The sequence below is a fragment of the Sander vitreus genome, chromosome 11 (genome assembly GCF_031162955.1).
Source record: "Sander vitreus isolate 19-12246 chromosome 11, sanVit1, whole genome shotgun sequence".
NCBI lineage: Eukaryota > Metazoa > Chordata > Actinopteri > Perciformes > Percidae > Sander > Sander vitreus.
Window position 1 is genome coordinate 24,057,028 of NC_135865.1, and position 21,822 is coordinate 24,078,849.

Genomic DNA, 21,822 nt, shown 5'->3' on the forward strand with positions numbered 1-21,822 from the left:
GCCACTAGGCTCCTAAATGAGGTCACTTTCTAAGACTGTATTTGAATGGCACTACAACATTTGAGATTGTTTCAAATCCAGAAGTGTGGAATAACCAGGCTACTTTTTTTTTTAATTTATTTTGGCTCAAAATTATAGATTTGAACGATTCAACAGTCATTTAACAACTCTAAAACAGACATGAAACACTGCTTACATAAATCATTACATAAACATTCAATCCCACATCCAGTACTAGGCAGGGCTTGTGTGATAATTCAAGCTAACTCAAACAGAATACAATTATCCTTATTTTACCTGAAGGCATCTTATTGTGATATCACGTGTGAAACCTTGTTAAAAACACAAAACTTGTTTTGGATGAAGTTTACAGATAGTCTGTCACCCACTGTTGTCTGTGAGAGGTTATACAATATCTTGGCGTTGTATAAGTGAGCCACTTAACGGGCCAATAGGAGCCCGCTTCGTGCGTCTCGTGACACCCTACGCTCGCTTCCGCGAAAAGTACGTGAGATCCAAAGAAGCAACAACCTTTAGCTGCTGAAGCTAGCTGACAAGCGACTCAAATGGAGTACCCCAGCAACTGCTTTATTTTCATCCGATATTTCTCGCTTTTGAAGAGAAAGACATGACATCCGGATTCGTTATAATATACAGGGTTTGGGGGCATAGGGTTGTAGAGAGTTTGTGGAGTTTGACCAGCGGTGTTAGTTAACACGCTGTAACGTTAGCTCTCGGCTTTAGCTAGTGCTTCGGGCTCTCTTACATAAAAACAGCCGATCGGCGGATGTGGACTGGAGCAAAGACGGGCTTGTAGGTATGTAGGTTAGATATAGTCACTTACCCTTGACTCCAATGTATTGTCAACTATTTAAAAACCTACACTTGGTTGAGTGGATATAGTATCTTAACGCCGAGTTAGCACGATAGACCAAAAGGAAATTAAGCTTCTTACTTGTTAAGTACGGATGACTTTACCCACCGCCTCTCGACTAAACAAAAAAATGCTGAAGAATAATTTATAATTTATTGCGTTCGCTTAAAAAACGAGACATTATCTGGAAAGTGTGTAACGTTAGCCGAGACATTTAATCTGACCGCCTCCGTGCTGTAAAGTGGAAGGGTAAAATCAGAACAACAGACTCAAAGCTTAGTACATGATAACGCTGAGAAGCCAGGTGTTTACAGGGAAACCGCATCCCACACGGACCAGCAATGTTACACAGACGTCCTGTTTTATCTGGATTGAGGTCGTATGATTTAAGTCCGAACCCACTTCCAGTGACTAGCCGTGATAGTCGGGTATCAGTGAACCTCTTCGCCGTAGCTTAAGTAGTCGATTTCCCCTTTGAATGAAGACGATGGAGACGGGAATAAAGTCTCACCAGGGCGAGCTGTTCGTCCACCCGCTCACCAACCCCGGGGCTGCGGGGATCTGCCCTGAAATGCTGGAGGTGGCAGAGGAGGCCAACCGGGCTGGGGACTTTAACCTGGCTGCGGAGATCTATAGCTCCCAGCTCGCAGACCTCCAGCAGCCCGACAGGGGCTTATGTCTGAGAAAGGCCGACTGTCTGTGCCGAGCCGGACGGATATCAGAGGCGCTGGACTCGTACTGCACAGCGGCAAACCTGGGCAAACTGCGCCCGGAGGAACTTTCCCTCTTGGTGGAAACCATCGCCCGGACTCTCTGTGAAAAAGAACTGGGCATCCCCTGGAGGTTAAACGGGCATGGTAGTAGCGGGGACGACGGGGTTGAAAGTGGTGGAGAGGATGAAACACTGGACTTGTTTTCCTGTCGCCTCTGCAAGTGTCTGCTCCACGAGCCTACAACCGTGGAGTGCGGACACACTTTCTGCAAACGGTGCTTAGAGAACAACTCTGTCAAAGAGTGTATACACTGCAAGCAACAGTTGAACAAAAAAGATGGTCTGCTTAACGACCTGAGATTAAACGTTGTTCTCAGCAGCTTGCTGGATAAACTGTTTGCAACCGAAAGCAAAGCTAGGACATTCTGGATCGAAGGAGAGGTTTTGTGGAAAAAACAGAACCTCTCTGATGCTTTGGAGAAGTACAACGCAGCGGTGGATCTAGGTAAGATGACACAGCCTTCATGTATTAAACAAAATATGTTTTATATTTCCTTTTCTTTGTTAATTGTGAGAAGTTCTCATCAAAACCTTAGTGTTTTAGAAAGGTGACCTACTTTGTTCGGTGTAGCTTTTCTGTGTCACCGATAAGTGGCGCCACTCCTACCTCTTTAGACTGCACTGAGATCAGACGTTATATGACGCACCGGACTTCGTTACCTAAGCAGCACACATACTGAGATACTGATCTACTTCTTTCCAATGGCGCATTTATATCATGTTTTCTATTTGTTCCCCTCGGTGCTGTAGTGTTTTCATAGAGCAAATATGGGGAACGCTCTCTGGACATATAATAGCCCACTTTGTAATTCGGTCCCTATCATATCCACAAAATATTGTATTTATATGCATAATGCTTACATATACTGCAATAATATATATTCCTTAGCTGTGGCAGTGTTGGACTTAAGCCCGAACCCCTCCCCTTACTTTTGGTGTTTCATAAGCTTGCAGTTTATGATGTGTTGGATAACCTAACAGCAAGTCTCATGTGGCGCAGTTTGAATCCTCAGAAATTTGAACCGACCTCTTTCCACATCTGGCCTCCATATCAGACCCTCATTAAAAACAATTTCCCTTTTTCCTTAAATTGCTTAATGGTTGAAACAAGGCGCTGGCACAGCTGACCTACTCAGGTGTTCACACTTTAAGAAATTGATCAACTGGAGATGAAAGTGTGAAGAAAAAAAGGAGATATATTTCAGTCTCTGTCATTTTGAGCGTTAGAATGGCACTTTTTCAGATATTTCTCTCCCCAGATCAATATTGATTCATGCCTTCTGTTTTGTGAAGGACTGGGTGACGGGAGGACAGAGTGCCTTCACAGCTTTGTCACTGCCAATCAATGGTTTCCCAACAAATCAGGAGGCAGCAGCAGGCAGGCAGCAGGAAGCCTTGTGGTGTCTGTGATGTAAGATGAGCGTAATGGGCTCATGATGTAAGCAGATATACAACTGTTATCCAAAATGTGCCTTTTAGCCATATTTTTTTTCTCTCTTGGTGGTTGTCCGTGCCACATGTGTTATGCACTGCATTTCCACAACAAAAGTGATATAATGATGTACTGTCTTGTGTTTGTATAAGAGAGAGAAACGGCTGAAATAATGGGTACTGAGGGAGAGGTTGCAGTATGTTTTGCAAGGTAACACAACTAAGGCCGGAAAAATTGGAGGACAACATCGTAATTCAATGAATGAAAAAAATGTTTCGAAATGGAAAAAAAGGCAAAGGTACAACAATACTGTGTACATAAACGATCATAGACTTCAGTGGAAGCAGCTCACTAGCCATTCGCAGGTTTGCGGGTGCGGTTAACATTTCCATTGTTCATTTTTGCAGTCTCACAAAAAAGGCAGTTTGGGGCGCCTGGGTAGCTCACTTGGTAGAGCACGCGCCCATATATAGAGATTTACTCCTCGACACAGCGGCCGTGGGTTGAACTCCAACCTGCGGCCCTTTGCTGCATGTCATTCCCCCTCTCTCTCCCCTTTCATGTCTCCATCTGTACTATAAAAATAAAGGCCTAAAACGTCCCAAAAATGATCTTTAAAAAAAAGGCAGTTTGAATAGCACAATAATTGTGGACATGTAACTAGGGCTGGGCGATATGGAGAAAATCAAATATCACGATATTTTTGACCAAATACCTCAATATCGATACCGCAACGATATTGTAGTGTTGACTATTGGTGCTTTCATAACATATTTACAGAATGTGATTTTTGATAAATAATCATCAGTAATGTGGATATAATGACTAAGTGGGTAAAGGCAAATAATTAGAACAGTTACAACAGTCTGGTAAGTTCAGAAAATGACATCACGTTACTGTAATGCAGCCTTTAAAACCAGTAAAAGACAACACTTATGCCCACACCATTACCTTGCATCATGTTGTTTACGCCAAATTCTGACCCTGCCATGTGATGACGCAGCAGATTCGAGACTGATCAGGCTAGGCAATGTTTTTCCAATCTTCTTTTGTCCAATTTTGGAGAGCCCCTGTAAATTGTAGTCTCAGTTTCATGTTTTTTAGCGGACAGGAGTGGCACCCAATGTGGTCTTCTGCTGCTGTCGCCCATCTGCTTCAAGGTTTGATGTGTTGTGCGTTCAGAGATGCTCTTCTGCATACCTTGTAACGAGGTTATTTGAGGATGACCTTTCTTCCCCATTGTGATGCTTGGTTTGAACTTCAGCAGGTTGTCTTGACAAGGGCTGTGCAATTAATCAAAATGTTAATCTGATTTCAGCTCCTAATGATCACAGAAACAAAATAATCAAACGATTATTTTGCACATTCTGTGTTGCAAGTAAACTCTTATTTTGTCTTGTGTTCTGAATGGGGGGAAAAAAGTTCAAATGGGAAAAGGTTTAAGGGAAATTTCACAGTTCTAGGTGTTTTCACTGTTGATTTGTTTAACGGTTTTCACAGTTTTTTAAGTTCAATAATTGCAACATCTTTCCAAAAGTCAACAAGTCATCGCTTTAAATAATCGGGATTTTAATATGGACCAAAATAATCGTGATTATGATTTTTTTCCATAATCGAGCAGCCCTAGTCTTGACCATGTATTCATGCCTAAATGCAGTGAGTTGCTGCCATTGGCTGCGTTAACAAACATTTGGACAGGTGTACCTAATAAAGTGACCAGTGAGTGTAAGTTATTTTATGTCAAAAGGGTATTTGCATGACTAACACTAGGAAATAATGCTAACAGATTACACATCTAAAAGAGAAGAATAACTAACAGTAACACTAACTGTCTGCAGAATTTTCCTCTTGCTTCTTTGCGGCTGTGTGCTATTTTGAACAGTCTTCCACAAATGTGTTTATTAAATACATACACTATTATTATGCTTTGAACTAATCCCGTGTAGCCTAATCAAAGTCCCTGGTTGGTAGATGAAGTATTTGTTTATATAATGATTAAAGTGTACCATTTGCTAATGTGGCACACAAACCTGGCCATGCAGTGACTGTTGTATAACAAAAACAGACAGACAGTTATTGTGCTCTGACACAACTGATGTTGTAAGGTTTTATGACTACATAAGTTACATTTTAGAGTATCACGTGTTCTTACATGTCAAATTGCTCTCTAGCCACATGTTACATTGTTGCCCTACTTCTGCTAGACCTAGAAAACCATCCATCCCCTGGAGGCCTACATACTGACCTGATGGTGTGTGTCTGTTTTCCCTGTGGTCTACAGTGCCCTCTTCAGGCAGACTGCTGTGTCAACGGACTGAGTTGCACATGGAGATGAGGAACTTCAGTCAGGCAGTGCAGGATGCCAACAGCCTCTGTAGGATAAAACCTCTCTGGAGAAAGGTGAGACACAGGTTTGAAATGGATCTGCGGGCCAAAATTAAATACATCTGAGTCAAAATAATCTTTTTAAAACTAATCTTCAGGGGCGCTGTTGCGCAAGCTAGAATGTAGACGCGTCTCTTGCTAGCTCCTACAAGGTCGACTTTTAAAACTTAATATAACTGTCAAAACAAGTGCAGAGGCCTAACTCATATGTCTTAAAGTAATTTAAACTATACTAAACTATAATGGCGGCTTCAAATACTCGAAACCAGTCAGCGAAACAACAGCATAGTACTCGGTCAGGTACGGCACCAGCCGCTGCGGCTGGCTCGGCTACCCCCGAGGCCTCAACTAGCAGCAAAACGCAAACACCGAAGATGCTCTCTGACTCGCTCCAGGATTCTGTCTGTGCAAAGATTGGGGCGGCCATTCAGACACTGCGGGATGATATCAAACTGGATATTGACTCGGTGAGGGGCGAGCGATCGGCAGCGGTCACTAGCCTGCGGGCCTCGTTAGCATCACATGGTACCCGACTGAAGGAGCTTGAGAAAGCTGCCGACTATACTGGCGACTGCACTACTGAGCTCCGTGCCACTGTGTCCCAGCGACTGCACTACTGAGCTCCGTGCCACTGTGTCCCAACTTCAAGGTGATGTGAGGGAGCTGCAGGCAAAATGTGAAGACCTGGAAGGCCGTGCCAAACGGAACAATTTGCGGCCCACTGGTGTTGAGGAAGGGCTGGAGAATGGTCAGCCTACGCAGTTTGTGTCTCAACTTTTGAAAGACGTCCTAAACCTGAGCGAAGCCCTGCTGCTGGACAGAGCTCATAGATCACTACAAGCAAAACCAAAACCCGGGGAACCCCCGCGTGTGTTTATCATGCGCGTGCACTACACGCATATGAGGGATGAGATACTGCATAAATCTTCTCAGGGCCCCCTGATGTACAAAGGGAAGATGCTCCATATTTATCCTGACTACACCACCGCGGTGATGAAGAAAAGGGCAGCGTTTGGAGACGTGAAAAGGAGACTGAGATCCATAGAGGGAGCCAAGTACGGGCTACGATTTCCAGCTACACTCCGTGTCACTCTCCCGGGGGTAAGGAACGAGGATCCCACCCTGGCACTGGACTTGATTAACCACACGATGCCATCCCAAGTGAATGAAACATCTGCATCTTCTTCACTGGGGTAAGAAGTACAGCCGCTAATTAACAAGCCAACAACAACAAACCATGCATCACAGATGTTTTGTGCTGGTCGTCTCCTTTGGACATTACTTTTTGAAGGACTGTTAGGCTATGAAACTGTACAACTGCCGTTAGATATGCTGACAGCAGACAGGTATGTTTCTCTCTCCCTTTCTATTCCTGCTATTATCATTCATTGCAATGTACACATATGGTTCCGTGGTGTGGCACTGTGTGATTGACAAATTCACCAGGACGGGACTACTACTATATATCACCTAGTGCCTGTGCACACGATTTTTGACTGTGCACTGTAATGTTGAATTATATACACCTGCATGTGAGTGCTGTTGCACATAGAATTATGTTGTTCACAATCTATATATGCTGAATCTGTGACTACAGTAATAAGAGAGCAAAACAGGTTTCCTTTTACTGAGTACAGTGGGGAGAACTAGTATTTGATACACTGCTGATTTAGCAGGTTTTCCCACTTACAAAGCATGTAGAAGTCTGTAATTTGTATCATAGGTACTCTTCAACTGTGAGTGACTAAAACAAAAATCCAGAAAATCACATTGTATGATTTTTAAGTAATTAATTTGCATTTTATTGCATGACATAAGTATTTGATACATCAGAAAAGCAGAACTTAATATTTGGTACAGAAACCTTTGTTTGCAATTACAGAGATCATACGTTTCCTGTAGTTCTTGACCAGGTTTGCGCACACTGCAGCAGGGATTTTGGCCCACTCCTAAATACAGACCTTCTCCAGATCCTTCAGGTTTCGGGGCTGTCGCTGGGCAATACGGACTTTCAGCTCCCTCCAAAGATTTTCTATTGGGTTCAGGTCTGGAGACTGGTTAGGCCACTCCAAGACCTTGAGATGCTTCTTACGGAGCCACTCCTTAGTTGCCCTGGCTGTGTGTTTTGGGTCGTTGTCATGCTGGAAGACCCAGCCACGACCCATCTTCAATGCTCTTACTGAGGGAAGGAGGTTGTTGGCCAAGATCTCGCGATACATGGCCCCATCCATCCTCCCCTCAATACGGTGCAGTCGTCCTGTCCCCTTTGCAGAAAACCATCCCCAAAGAATGAGGTTTCCACCTCCATGCTTCACGGTTGGGATGGTGTTGTTGGGGTTGTACTCACCCTTCTTCTTCCTCCAAACACGGCGAGTGGAGTTTAGAACAAAAAGCTCTATTTTTGTCTCATCGGACCACATGACCTTCTCCCATTCCTCCTCTGGATCATCCAGATGGTCATTGGCAAACTTCAGACGGGCCTGGACGCGCTGGCTTGAGCAGGGGGACCTTGCGTGCGCTGCAGGATTTGAATCCATGACGGCGTAGTGTGTTACTAATGGTTTTCTTTGAGACTGTGGTCCCAGCTCTCTTCAGGTCATTGACCAGGTCCTGCCGTATAGTTCTGGGCTGATCCCTCACCTTCCTCATGATCATTGATACTCCATGAGGTGAGATCTTGCATGGTGCCCCAGACCGAGGGAGATTGACCGTCATCTTGAACTTCTTCCATTTTCTAATAATTGCGCCAACAGTTGTTGCCTTCTCACCAAGCTGCTTGCCTATTGTCCTGTAGCCCATCCCAGCCTTGTGCAGGTCTACAATTATATCCCTGATGTCCTTACACAGCTCTCTGGTCTTGGCCATTGTGGAGAGGTTGGAGTCTGTTTGATTTAGTGTGTGGACAGGTGTCTTTTATACACGTAATGAGTTCAAACAGGTGCAGTTAATACAGGTAATGAGTGGAGAACAGGAGGGCTTCTTAAAGGAAAAACTAACAGGTCTGTGAGAGCCAGAATTCTTACTGGTTGGTAGGTGATCAAATACTTATGTCATGCAATAAAATGCAAATTAATCATTTAAAAATCATACAATGTGATTCCGTCTCTCACAGTTGAAGTGTACCTATGATAAAAATTACAGACCTCTACATGCTTTGTAAGTGGGAAAACCTGCAAAATCGGCAGTGTATTAAATACTTGTTCTCCCCGCATACACTCTTTCTTGGCAATTTTGACATATTTGCAGATGATGTGTAGAACAGACCTTAGCTTGTGACTCTTTTGAGTGTTATCTTAATAGAAAGTCTGATGGGATCTTCAGCCGAAGCCTGTTTATACAATGCCATAGTCATATCAGACCACGCCCTTACAGCCACTTTAAGGTTTGTGCACAACACTCCTAGATCTCGCTGGAGACTTAGCTCCATTACATTATCCCAGGAGGAATTTGTGCACCTTGTAGCTGACCAAATAGGATCTTTTGTTGAGGTTAATTCCTCTCCGGAAATCTCTTGTACGACTCTGTGGGAGTCACTAAAAGCGTACCTGAGAGGCCAGATAATCTTATAATAAAAAGCAAGCTAATCAAAAATTGTCAGACATAACTGCCCGAATTTCACAATTAGAACTAGCATACACAAGCTCCCCCTCACCTGACTTACTGAAGGAGCTTCTGCTTGAGAAAAATAAATTTGACACCTTATCAACCAGTGTAGCAGAGAACATGCTCTTGAGATCCCGACATACATATTATGAATTTGGCGACAAAGCCAGTACGATTCTTGCCCATCAACTTAAACAAGCAGCTGCCTCACAACTTATCACAAAGATTGAAACAGCTGAGGGTTATACATATGATAATAAAATAATAAATGATATGTTCTGGGATTTCTATAGTTTTATTTTTATAGTTTATTCTTCTGAGCATGATTCTTAGCCCACTATTAGTGAAGAGTCCAAGAACATATTAGAAAATCCTATTACTGCTGAAGAATTAAATGTGGCAATTAAAACACTTGAGAGTGGCAAGAGTCCGGGGCCGGACGGTTTCCCATCAGAGTTCTCTAAGAAATTTTCCACCCACCTAATCCTTCACATGCTGAACATGTACATTGAGTCCCTTGAGTTAGGTGTACTACCCCAATCATTAAAAGAGGCATCTATGTCCTTAATCTTGAAAAAGAATAAGGATCCTAGCCATTGTGAATCTTACCATCCAATCTCACTACTGAATGTAGATGTCAAAATTTTAGCCAAGGTGTTAGCACTGAGATTAAAGAGGTTTTTAACCCCAGATAATTTCCCCTGACCAAACAGGATTTATGAAAAATAGATTTTCTTTTTTTAATATCAGGCGACCCTTAAATATAATTTATCATGATTCAGATCCTACCACCCCAGAGCTTATTATGTCCATGGATGTTGAAAAAGCCTTCGATAGGCTGGAGTGGGGGTATTTGTTTTATGTATTAGATAAGTTTGGCTTTGGGAAACAATATATTAAATGGATTACTTTTATACTATTATATACCATGCCAGTAGCATCAGTCTGTACCAACGGTTTCTCGTGGAACAAGGCAAGGCTGCCCCCTATCACCGTTACTTTTTGCATTGGCCATAGAGCCTTTAGCGATCGCAATAAGGCAGGACACTATAATGATTGGCCTATTCAGAGAGGGGCTAGAGCAACGAATCTCACTCTATGCGGATGATATGATATTGTATGTCTCGCACCCGGACATCTCTATGCTCAGGGTCCTCTCCATCCTTGAGAATTTCGGTAAAATCTCAGGGTATAAAATAAACCTTCAGAAAAGTGAGGTATTTCCTATCAATTCCCTAACACGCACTTATTCTTTTCACACACTTCCCTTTAAGGTTACTCATGATCAGCTTACATATTTAGGGGTGCAAATTACAAACAGTATAGCCAGACTCTTCAAGGAAAATTTCAACCCACTAGTAACTAAGGTAGAGAAGAACGTTGGATGCCTCTACATCTGTCACTTGCTGGTAGAATAAATGCTATAAAAATGAATGTGTTGCCCAAATTTGCATATCTTTTTCAGTGTCTCCCAGTGTATATCCCCATGTCATTCTTGAAACGCCTAGACGCACTTGTATCCAGCTTCATCTGGAATAATAAAAGTCTGCGACTGAGCAGAGCCTATTTACAACGTCCAAAGGTGCTAGGTAGTATGGCTCTGCCCAATTTCCAGTTGTATTATTGGGCTGCTAATATTCGACCTATTCTCCATTGGCTATATGAGGATCCAGGTGCCGACACTCCCTCGTGGTGCGCTCTTGAAGCTAGATCCTGTGCCCCGTCCATATTGTCAGCATTAATCTATGCACCTCTAGCCTCAGACACCGCACCGTATTCAAGAAATCTTTTGGTCAGAACAACACTTAAAATATGGAAGCAGGTCCGTCGGCACTATGGATGGCATAGTTTCTCATTGAAATCCCCAATCCACGCAAATCACGTTTCCTCCCTCCCTTCAGGACAATGTGTTTCTGAAGTGGCAAAACAGGGGACTGCGCACCCAGCATGACTTTTTTATAGATGGTTTCTTTGCCTCTTTTCAGCAACTGCTCACTAAATTTCATATCCCACATACACACTTCTTTCGATACTTACAGTTGCGTGATTTTATGCGTAAACGGCTGCCTCACTTTCCAGAAATTCCCCCAAGCTCTGATATTGACTCTCTATTGGCACCTGTCCAGTCGTTTAAAGGTATAATATATGTAACCTATATAGTGCACTTTCATCCCAGAAAAACCTGTCCCTTGCCACTATTAGACATAGATGGGAGCAGGATGTAGGTGAGATTATACATGATGAAACTTGGGATGCAATACTAAAGAGTCCACACGTCCTCTATCTGTGCAAGGCAGGAACTACTACAGTGTAAAATATTGCATCGGCTCACTGGACCAAAGAAAAGTTATCCGAGAGATTCCCAGACATAGATCCAGCGTGCAATCGTTGTAAAATGACCCCATCCTCATATTTACACACATTTTGGAGCTGCTCCAAGCTGTCGACTTACTGGACTTCGATGTTTAAAACACTTTCGGAGGTCCTAGAGGTGTCTATAGCCCCCTGTCCCGTCATAGCCCTTTTGGAGTACTTTCTGTCGTCTACAGTTTGAACAACTCTGTGTGACTTTCTGGCTTTCTGTACGTTGCTTGCCCACCGCCTAATCCTTCTGAGATGGACAGATGCCATCCCTCCGTCCCACACACTATGGATCAGGAGTACTTTATTTTATATGAAATTGGAAAAAATAAGACCTACACTTAGAGGTTCATCTGGCAAATTTTATGAGATCTGGCAACCTTTTTTGAGATATGTGGAAGAGAAATCAGAGCTGCATGAAACAATCTAATTAGGACAACCGCTGACTTCACTTTATTTAGGTGACAACCCGCTTGGATTTTTAAATTTTTTTTTTCTTTTGTTTATTTTTATTTTTTTTTTAAGATTTCCTTTTCTGTCATATGTATATATGTCCTCTCTCACAACAAATTTGACATGCATTGTCTTAGATTTACTTTTACTTTTTTTTTTATTTTTTTATTATTTATTTATTTCTTGAGGTGGGAACTCTGTTCTGAGTGTTTCTGTGTATTTTTGTTCTGTTTTGAAAAAAGCTCAATAAACAAAGTTTAAAAAAATAAATAAAACTAATCTTCACTAGGATCTTATGTAATGAGCATCAGAAAGTTGTTTTATTGATTGGTGCCAGACATCACTGTCCCCTGTGGGTTACAGTACACTGGACAGCTCAGGATATACTTCCACTAAAATAAAGTGAACAGAAAAACGTGCGGGGGGGATGGGGGATGCAAAGCTGTTGATTATGGTGCAGATATGCATGAATCTTTCCAAAATAATTGATGAAAAAGTTAATTTCGGACCCTGAATGTCTGTGCTGCAAATAACCATTTTATAGTCAATGTTCCACCTATATTTTGCATTAGACTTATTTCATTTAGTAGTTGTGATATATGATATAGTATAGATAAAGATATACAGTAGCAGAAGCGTTGGACACAAGTGAAGACCGACAGAATGTAAAACATTATCTTTTTGCAAATGACCCCCTGTCTACATATGAAGTGCATTATGACCTGGTACTAAAGCTGTTAGTGATGTAAGTGGATAATACACGATGTCTTCAAACTTACTGCAGATTTCAAAACCTCTTGCTAAACGAGGGACATTTGTTTTGAAGGTGGTGTATAATAAAAATGCAATAATGGAGATACTGATCCATCACAACATGGCCCATTAAAACACCTGTTGATATGAACAGATTGCATCATTGAGTGTGTTTTTTTTTGAATGTAGAAGAAAATACGTGCAAATTACACTTTCACACAATATTTGTTTGTTTATTTCAGGCTCACTATCTGAAAGCAATGGCGCTGAGTGAAGCAGGCCGGAATGATGAGGCATTGCAGGAATACTTTGTGTGTGTGGCGCTAAAGCCCGACTGGACCAAAGTCAAACTGGAGGCTCAGAAGGTAAGAGAATCTCCTTTTTGAATTAGAATTGTAAAAAAAAAAAAAAATCCCAAATGTCCCCATCTACTTTTGCTTATCTAATTTATCTATGTGTATTGTGAACATTAATCAGATGCCTTGTCTTGTTTCATCCTGCAGGTCCTCAGCGATGTGTTCTCTTCTGTGTTTGAGAATAGCGACATGCCCACTCCGCTGCACCCACTGCAAGGGCGAGTGGCCACCCACCTCATCAAACCCCCTGCCTTACTTAGGTCTCTGAGGCCACTCACACAGAAACCTGGATCCTCCTCACAGGTTACTGCACACAAGCTAACACACTCCACGCACCGAGACCAATGGAAACATCTGTGAGAACGGACATGTTACCCTAATGATTTGAGGACCATCGGAACATTAAGAAAATATTCTATAAAAATGAAATATATATTTTATAGTGCTGTCAGTTAAACGCATTATTAACGACGTTAACGCAAACCCATTTTAACGGCGTACATTTTTTTTATCGCGAGATTAACGTTTTTGGCCTAGCAAACTTTGTAGTTTTTTTCACATGCTGTTGCAACAACTAGTAACGTTAGAAAAACTACACACCACACCGGATCTAGCTAGACCGGAAACAAAACAACAGGCACGCCGCACACACTTGTTTGGGCTTGTGAGCTGGCCAAAGAGTGGTACATACCTGCAAACTAGTCGCTTTTCAGTGTAAATCGCCGTTTTGAATGGGGTCCGAGACTCTGTGCTAATACGGCACCGGTGCCTTAATAACCGTTATCTACCGGACTGAATAGCAACGCGGATTTCGGTGCCTTATTTAGGTGCCACTTCAATGCCTGCGCTTCTCTCTGATACTCCAAAAAGCGGACGTTAGAGGGAACTGAAACATTGCCGCACGGGACGCTAGTCAACACTACACTTAGCAGCAGGTAACGTTTGCCTACCGTTAGCTAGCAGCTGGAGTAAACACGGTTAAAATACTGACAGCTAAACGGTGTAAAGTGTGACTGTATTTCACTGGAGAGGCTTATAACACCAGACTGTAGCTGCCATTGTCTGAAAAACACAGACTCCGCCTCGCCTCGCCAGCCTTGTGGTGCATTCAAAGTTATTGTAAAATGCCCTTTTCCCATCCTGTGGTTGTTTTTGCCTTTTTGTGCTCCTTTTTTTTTTTTTTTTGATCAACTTATTATTTATATTTTTGAACATACAGAACAGACAAATACAATTGAACAAGGTGCTCCTTTTTTAAATAAAAATAAATAAATAATAAAAAAAATATATATATATATATATATAAATATAAATCTTTCGGTTCAGGCACCGTTTTAAAAGTATCATATCATGTTGATAAGAGCATTAAAATGAGAAAAAATAATGGGACAAAAAGAAATCAAGGGACATTTAGAATAGAGAAAAATATGCGATTAATTGTGATTAAATATTTTAATCGTTTGACAGCACTAATATTTTATGTAATGTCAATGAAATCAGTTACACAACTCCAAGGGAAAATTGAGAATGGTGATCTTATCAGAGCACAGCTTGTTGAGTGTACTTTCATCGCTGCTGTCAGGAGTGTGGCTGTCAGAATGATCATCCCTTCAGAGTCGTCCGGCTCTGACAGGCTGACTAATCTCTCTGTCCATCTGTGTGTCCAGGACTCAGAGTTTAGTGTGACTAAAAGCGCTCCAGTGGACGACTCATCCTCCAGACTCTCTGCTCAGTCTCCTGGTAAATCTGAGCATGCTGCAGGGGAGGACCGCACCAATAGCCTGGCCAGCTTTCTGGCTGCACTGCCAGCTCCCCCTGGTGGCCTCAAGAGGAAACACAGCAGAGATGGACCCTCAGCAATCTTCAACCCCCCCTCCAAACTGCTCAGACCTGGTAATTTTTATTTAATTTAATTTTATACTTTTTATTGATCCCCAGTGGGGAAATTACAATTTAGAAATCACTACACACAGGTAGGAGAATCTTTCTCTCACTGACTCACATGAAAGTACCATAACACTGATCACTGAATATGATTTATCAATATGAATTACTTTATATTGAGCCCTTTGTTGTCCCTACTTGGCTTAAAGTCTAAATAATTTGCTCTCATTGGTGTCACTGATTGGATGCCATTTTCCCTTTTTAAGTCTGTTTTTTTTAATCATTATTAATGGGTGATAGAATTATTAAATTGACTGATGTAATACAAGTAATTACTTTCTTCACTGAGTAATTGCTGTGTTATTAAGTTAATGGAGATGTGTTGATCCTGTATTTGGCTCAGACAATCCAATGCTGTGTACATCCTGCAGTCTGCTTCTCTGTACTGAACCAGCTAAGCTACTTTTCCAGCCAGAAAAGCGTAACATATTATGTATTCAATATATTCACGTTAATGTTCAATGCAAAGGACTTCCCACTATTACGCATTACATTAAAACTACAATAACTCATTTTATCCGTCATTGATTGCAATTCTGTGGAACGACTAATGTGTACAACTGGATGTTGTTCAAATGAAATGATCTGACCGTATCATCACCGTATGATTCACCTAAATGTTTTAAACAACTACAGATAAAGCCCGATCTTCACTCCAACAAAACTAAGCAGAAATTAGCCCTGTGATACAACTTTAATGTGTCCTGTGAGTGTGTATTTTTGTGTCATGAGCCATGGGCTGAAAATTACCTGAATATCAAACCCATTTGGATGCCTGGGCATGTTTCACGCTTTTGCAAAGTTTGAAGTATAAATCTGCCCTCTCTGCTCTGTCGATAATAAATACCCTGAACACAGGTGGTGAGCGGTTGCCTACCAATCGGAAGGTTGGTGGTTTGATCCCATGTCGAAGTGTCCTTGGGCATGACACTGAACCGTGACCTGCTCCCGATGCTGCGCCATCGGTGTGTGAATGTTTATCTGATGTGGCACCTTTACGGCAACCACAGTATATGAATGTGTGTGAATGGTTCCTGTACTAATGTAAAAGCGCTTTGAGTAGTTAAGACTCAAAAAGTGCTACATAAATACAGTCCATTTACATTTTAAAAATGTGATGACGTTGCGATGTTTTGTACAGACGAGGAGAGCAGACTTAAGACGGACGCAGTGTGTGGAGGGAGGACGTTTCCTGCTGAGCTGTTGGACAGTGGAGATATGGAGTGTTCACTCTGCATGAGGTGACTGCACACAGTCCATGCGTGATACATGCAGCCATGATATCAATGGCTAGCGGCCAGTGTTAGAGAGTGCAGTACTTTAGGTGTGGCTGTGTGCTTTTCGTCATTTGTTCCCCTGACTGTTCTCTAGATTGTTCTATGAGCCGGTGGCCACTCCCTGCGGACACACCTTCTGCCTCAAATGTCTGGAGCGCTGCCTGGACCACAACTCCAACTGCCCTCTGTGCAAGGAGAATCTGTCTGAGGTACACGCACGTTTTCTATAGTGAAATGTGCAAATACCCTTAGTTTAAAAAAGGGTATTACCACTTTATTGAGAAGGTAATAACATCATTATTGTTGTGACTTTTGTGTAATTTGTAGTAGTGCTGAATACGTGTTTTCGTATCGTAGTATGTTGACAGGAAATCAGTTTTTGTAATTTATTAATTGCTAAAATAGTTTACCTGTCAAAAATGTTAGATTTTGCTGTTCTCAGTTTTTTATAATTGGAAAGGTAATGTCTAAGGTTGGTTGGACAAAAACAAAACACTTTAAAATCGCAATGGCCATTTGTTTAGGCCTAAGGATCAATAGATAAATCAAGAAAGTCTTGACGGAATAAATGATAACACAAAACCTAGTATCTAATAAAATAGCATACTCATGGTATTTGTGTGTTGTCATTGCAGTATCTGGCCACCAGGGGCTACAACAAGACCCTGCTGATGGAGGAAGTGCTGCAGCGTTACCTTGGAGACGAGCTGGCCGAGAGGAAGAAAATCCATGAAGAGGAGATGAAGGAGCTATCCAAGTCAGTTTCACACACATGCAAACACACGCACACTGAAACTGTTTAATTGTTATATATCTGAATACACCAGTCACAGGATCAGAAATTATTTTTTTAATAACAGTAATGCCTTTTACGTATTCAACCTATACAAAAAAAAAAAATCTCAGCTAATGTGGAGTTTTTTACTTCTATTTAACAAAAACAAACTTTGGCAGTGCAATATTTGCTATATAAAGTTGGACTCCTTTCATTTGACAAATAATTCTGCGCACTTCATTTGCTACTTCCAGACAGAATTGAGCGGTGTTCGATTTCTAAAACATCCAGATACACACAAACACAACAGGCTCAACAACGTCTTCGCTGTGTCTCTTGTAGCTTGAACCAGGAAGTTCCCATCTTTGTGTGCACCATGGCCTTTCCCACCATCCCCTGCCCACTGCACGTGTTTGAGCCGCGCTACCGGCTCATGATTCGCCGCTCCATGGAGACGGGCACCAAGCAGTTCGGCATGTGCATAGCTGATGAGCTCAAAGGCTTTGCTGACTATGGCTGCATGCTGGAGGTGAGTGTTTTTAGAGTCGGGACAGGATAGTACTACTCTGCTGTATGCAGTCAAATAACAGGTATTTTACCAGTGTAAATACAAGATAAACTGTCTTTCAGGTGCGAGATGTGAAGTTCTTTCCTGACGGTCGTTCAGTGGTCGACACCATCGGCGTGTCGCGGTTCAAGGTCCTCAGCCACGGCCAAAGAGACGGCTACAACACTGCCAAGATAGAGTACCTGGAAGATCAGAAGGTGGGCTGAGAAGATCTTTGCGTGGATGTGTTGTCTGTTAGAGCTTGTCATTCCGGACACTTTGCATCATGCTGCTGCCAATCAAATGTCACACAAAGTAGAACTTAGGTTTTTGCCCCAAGCCACTCTGACAGCTGAGCAGTGAGGGGAAAAAAAAAAAAAAAGCAATCCTGAGTTCCCCTTTCTGGGCCACTGGTAAATTCAGTCTTCCCAGAGGCGAAAAACTATCCCTCTCTGCACTAAGCACACATAGGCAAACACATAAGTTTGCTGATGTTAATTAATATATGACTAGTAGGGTTGGGTACCTTTCGCATCTGAACCAATATCGGTACCTGAAATTCGGTTCCCGGTACCCAACGATACTTTTTTCGGTACTTTCCCTCTGTAATTACAAAAAAATATTTCAGTTGTAAAAATAATTCCAAACCTATTTGTCCTATTTACTTTAGAACTAGGGCTGTCACTAGGGCTGTCAGCATTAACGCGTTAATGTGACGTGAGCAACCTGTCTGAAAGTTGGAAGTCTTCTGGTAGCTGTGCCAAGAGAAATCTCAATCATTCCCAATCTTTCAGAGACGGAGAGCGTAGGTATATGGAAGGAGATAACATGGACACAGGCTAATTACTGCTAACTAAAATGTTAGTTAACATTAGTAATTAAACTTAAACGGCTAATGTGAGACGAAACTGCCTGCGAGCTTCTCCTGTACTATACGGTAATTCCTCTACTATGCGACAGTAAGTCGCGTGGTTATGACACAATCGTTACGGAGCCATAATGTGAGGTACAAGGTAATGGAGCCTTTTATACATTGTCGTGTTTCTTTAGAAATAAACAACGGACAAATAGTCTGTAAACGCTTCAGATGTAAAGTTATTCGCTGTCAAAGTGACGTCAAAATGAATGGCAGTCAATGGGATGATGAGGTGATGGCTTATTAGCATCAAAATGGCGCCATAGGAGGTTCGCGGTCCGAGGAGAAGCTTACCCCCTTGTACTGAAAGGTGCTGTAGAAGTAAAGTTGCCTTGCCTTACAACCTCAGCCTGTCAGTCAGTCCCCAGGGCATATAAACCACTGTTGTGCCTGCTTGTCTCACAGGAAGTGTAACGTCAACAGCACAGCGACTGCTTTCGGCTCGCCATTAATAACATATCACAGTTAAAGGTGTCTGCGTGAAGTTTTGAAAAACTGTAACCACAAAAAAAAAAAATAATAATAATTCACCTCTCTATCCTATCAGATGGAGGGGGAGGCGCTGGAGGAACTTCTGAAGCTGCACGACTCTGTTTACGAGCAGGCCAACAACTGGTTCACCTCCCTGAAAGACAACATGAAGAGCCAGATCCTCAGCCACTTCGGACACCTTCCGAGCAAAGACCCCGACCCACAGGTCAGCAAACGCCTGTGAAGCACACTTTCACCACGTTTACCACGATCACTACAGATTTAAACATAAATACATGATGAAATAAGATGCCCATTTGCAGGTTAAAGGTATAGTAAGTGATGTTAATCAAATACACTTTTTGTCAAATTCAGTGAATATTTCCTCACGGTCACTCAGCTTTCCATTTTCTGTGTGCGCTGCAAAAAATTCTGGTGTTAATACACAGCCCTGGCTGTGTAAATGGAAAAGAAACGGAAAGGGGCGCAAGAGCCACAAAACACTATTCCAGCCAATCGGCAACAGGCAGCGACAGTTGATGGTAGGGGCGGGAGGGGGGCAGGCAGCATTTGAATATCCCAGCCAGTAGTTATCTGTCTGTAAATCTGGGGGGCGGAGCTTCTGAAGGGGGGGGTTTGTATTTGTTTTGGCAGTTGAGTTCAAATCTCAACAATCTTTGTGCAGAATCACTTAATGTGCCTTTAAAGATGCAGTAGGTCTAACTGCGTGTCAATCACTGCTCATGCACGCATTCATTCTCCCTTGTGGGGGGAGGGGCTTAGGAGACCGTTTTGGGCTTTAGCAGAAAGGGGGGAGGGACTGAGAAGTTGTCGATGTTCAAATTTTGGCTAAATCCTGGATCTTCCCAATCCTACCTACAGCACCTTTTAATGTGTATGCTTTGTGAGCAGTTCAATTGTTTTTTTTTTTTGTTTTTTTTTTAGATATGCATAATTCTTAAATGCCTGAAGAGGAATTTAAGTATTTTACCAAAAAAAGAAAATTAAAAGAATTGTGCAGCCAATTTTTCTTTTTTTCTTATATCTTACCCCAGTAATCATCTCGCCACCCCCTGATTGAAGGTAGTCTCACATAAAAAGCTGAGCACTTAAAAGAAAAAAGATTGTCCAGAATGTCCACACAGCCTTTCTGAAGCCCTGTGAGCAGTGAGCGATACACAGAGATCAACTGTATATATCTTTTCTCTCCTGCAGGGCAGTCCCAGTGGTCCGGCCTGGTACTGGTGGCTGCTCGCTGTCCTTCCGTTGGAGAATCGAGCCCAGCTCACCATCCTGGCCATGACCTCCCTCAAGGACCGCCTCATCGCCATCCGCAGGGTTCTCATATTCGTAACGCGCAAGAGGCCGCGGTGATTGCCCAGCTGCTCCGGTTCATTTGTTAATTAGGTCACTCACTGACTGATTCATTCAATCAGTTACACATTTTCAATTACTTGCCCACTCTTACATTAGTTAATTCTCTCAGATGCCCATGAGCTCCTCGCTGTTTCGTGCACATGAGTACATGTCAGTTGTGTTGAGAGCGTCAGCTGGGCCAGGGTGCTGGCGTGGGGGCATTCCTGGTTTCTCATCTATCTGTCTGTTCATCCAGCCATCCTCCCCACCTGCATCATCTCACTGGATGAATTAAGCTACATCCCGTCACGATTGACCTCAACTCTTGTTCTTTGTCGAGGCCGGGGATATAGTCAGGTCAAGCTGCTTTACTTCCATTTAGATCATTCACGTAATGTACCCGTCTCACTGTTATGAAAGGAACAAAAACCTGTCCTCACAAAAGCTGTGTGAGCGGAAAGGGTCAGGTTCAAGAGGATTTCATTTTTCATATATATATACTAAGCAGTATTTCACATAAGCTGAAACAGCAGTGTGCCTGCCACAGAGCCATGTGGCCCAACGCATCTACAAGTGTGACAGTTTGTACAGTCAAAACAAAAACTCAACTCTACTAAAATATAAAGCAAAAGCAAAAACAAAAACCCTTGTTTAGTGGCAACACACTAAAGTGAATGTACTGGTCCAGCTGTAGTATGTGGATGTTTTTCTTTCTCCTTACTACATTTACCGAATCCGTTTGGCGAGGTGCACATGAGGTCAGATTTCTGTATGTGCAACAGCTGCTTCACTCTAAATCTTCCTGACTGAGCCAAAACTCACGTGCAAAAACCTGGAGCTTTCTATCTGCTACCTCACCCGGTGGTGCGCGTGTACCTCAGACTGTCTGATAGAAAGTAAAGGGCACCATGGGTGTCGTTGCATTGAGAGAAGCATGATTATTCCCATGCTAACACTTAAAAAAAACACATACTACACTGTGTGAGAACAAGTGCAACTGTACAATTTGTTGTCAAATGAGATTAAGATTTAAACATAAGTCTGTCTATCACACAAGTTCTAGTTGTATTTAGGAAAAGGCACATACAATACTTCTTCCAGATACAGTTGATCTGGAACTGTGTCCTATTGTAGCATATCTCGGACGACTTTAAATACAGACTTAGGTATAGGGGTTGATTGTATATTTTCTTTTGTTTTCCGTTTCTCTCTCTGCTATGCCCTTAAGTGTACGTGTTTGAAATCTTAAGTTGGGTGATTTATATGTATATCAATGTAACTCGGAGGCCTTTTTGATGTTTTATTTAAGGAGCATTTCACCCTTTCTCTTCCTTTTATCTCGTTCTCTGTCAGTACATTTACATGCACACTGTTATGCAAGTACAGTACATAAAGTTGCCATGTGAAGTTTTCTTGTAAACAACTATGTTTATATTAAATGTTTCTCACCAGAACACATTGAGCCTATCCTTGAGGCCTGACAAACATGTTGAGTAATGTTCGTTTCTCAAACATTTTTGGAACTTGCATATTTTTTTACTGGCACA

At 42.2% G+C, this 21,822-nt stretch overlaps 1 protein-coding gene across 2 annotated transcripts; it reads left to right on the forward strand.

Annotated features, from left to right (window-relative positions):
* Nucleotides 1–485: 485 nt before the first annotated feature.
* Nucleotides 486–20,368, forward strand: lonrf2 (LON peptidase N-terminal domain and ring finger 2). Of its 2 annotated transcripts, none has more exons than XM_078262448.1 (12): nt 486–2,091; nt 5,360–5,478; nt 12,876–12,998; nt 13,137–13,292; nt 14,657–14,882; nt 16,075–16,174; nt 16,305–16,419; nt 16,846–16,967; nt 17,328–17,514; nt 17,616–17,750; nt 18,996–19,145; nt 20,135–20,368. In XM_078262448.1, exons 1-12 carry the CDS (start codon nt 1,353–1,355, stop codon nt 20,291–20,293), a joined length of 2,331 nt encoding a protein of 776 aa, XP_078118574.1. In that variant the 5' UTR covers nt 486–1,352; the 3' UTR covers nt 20,294–20,368. The 2 variants fall into 2 exon arrangements, with proteins under 2 accessions (XP_078118574.1, XP_078118575.1); XM_078262449.1 differs by lacking the exon at nt 486–2,091 and adding an exon at nt 2,965–3,084.
* The last annotated feature ends 1,454 nt before the right edge of the window (nt 20,369–21,822 follow it).

Coding starts and splice junctions, on each gene's coding strand:
- lonrf2 (XM_078262448.1), top strand. CDS start 1,353: ATGAAGACGATGGAGACGGGAATAAAGTCTCACCAGGGCGAGCTGTTC. Junction 14,883..16,074: donor CTCCAAACTGCTCAGACCTG/GTAATTTTTATT, acceptor TGTTTTGTACAG/ACGAGGAGAGCAGACTTAAG. Junction 16,175..16,304: donor GAGTGTTCACTCTGCATGAG/GTGACTGCACAC, acceptor ACTGTTCTCTAG/ATTGTTCTATGAGCCGGTGG.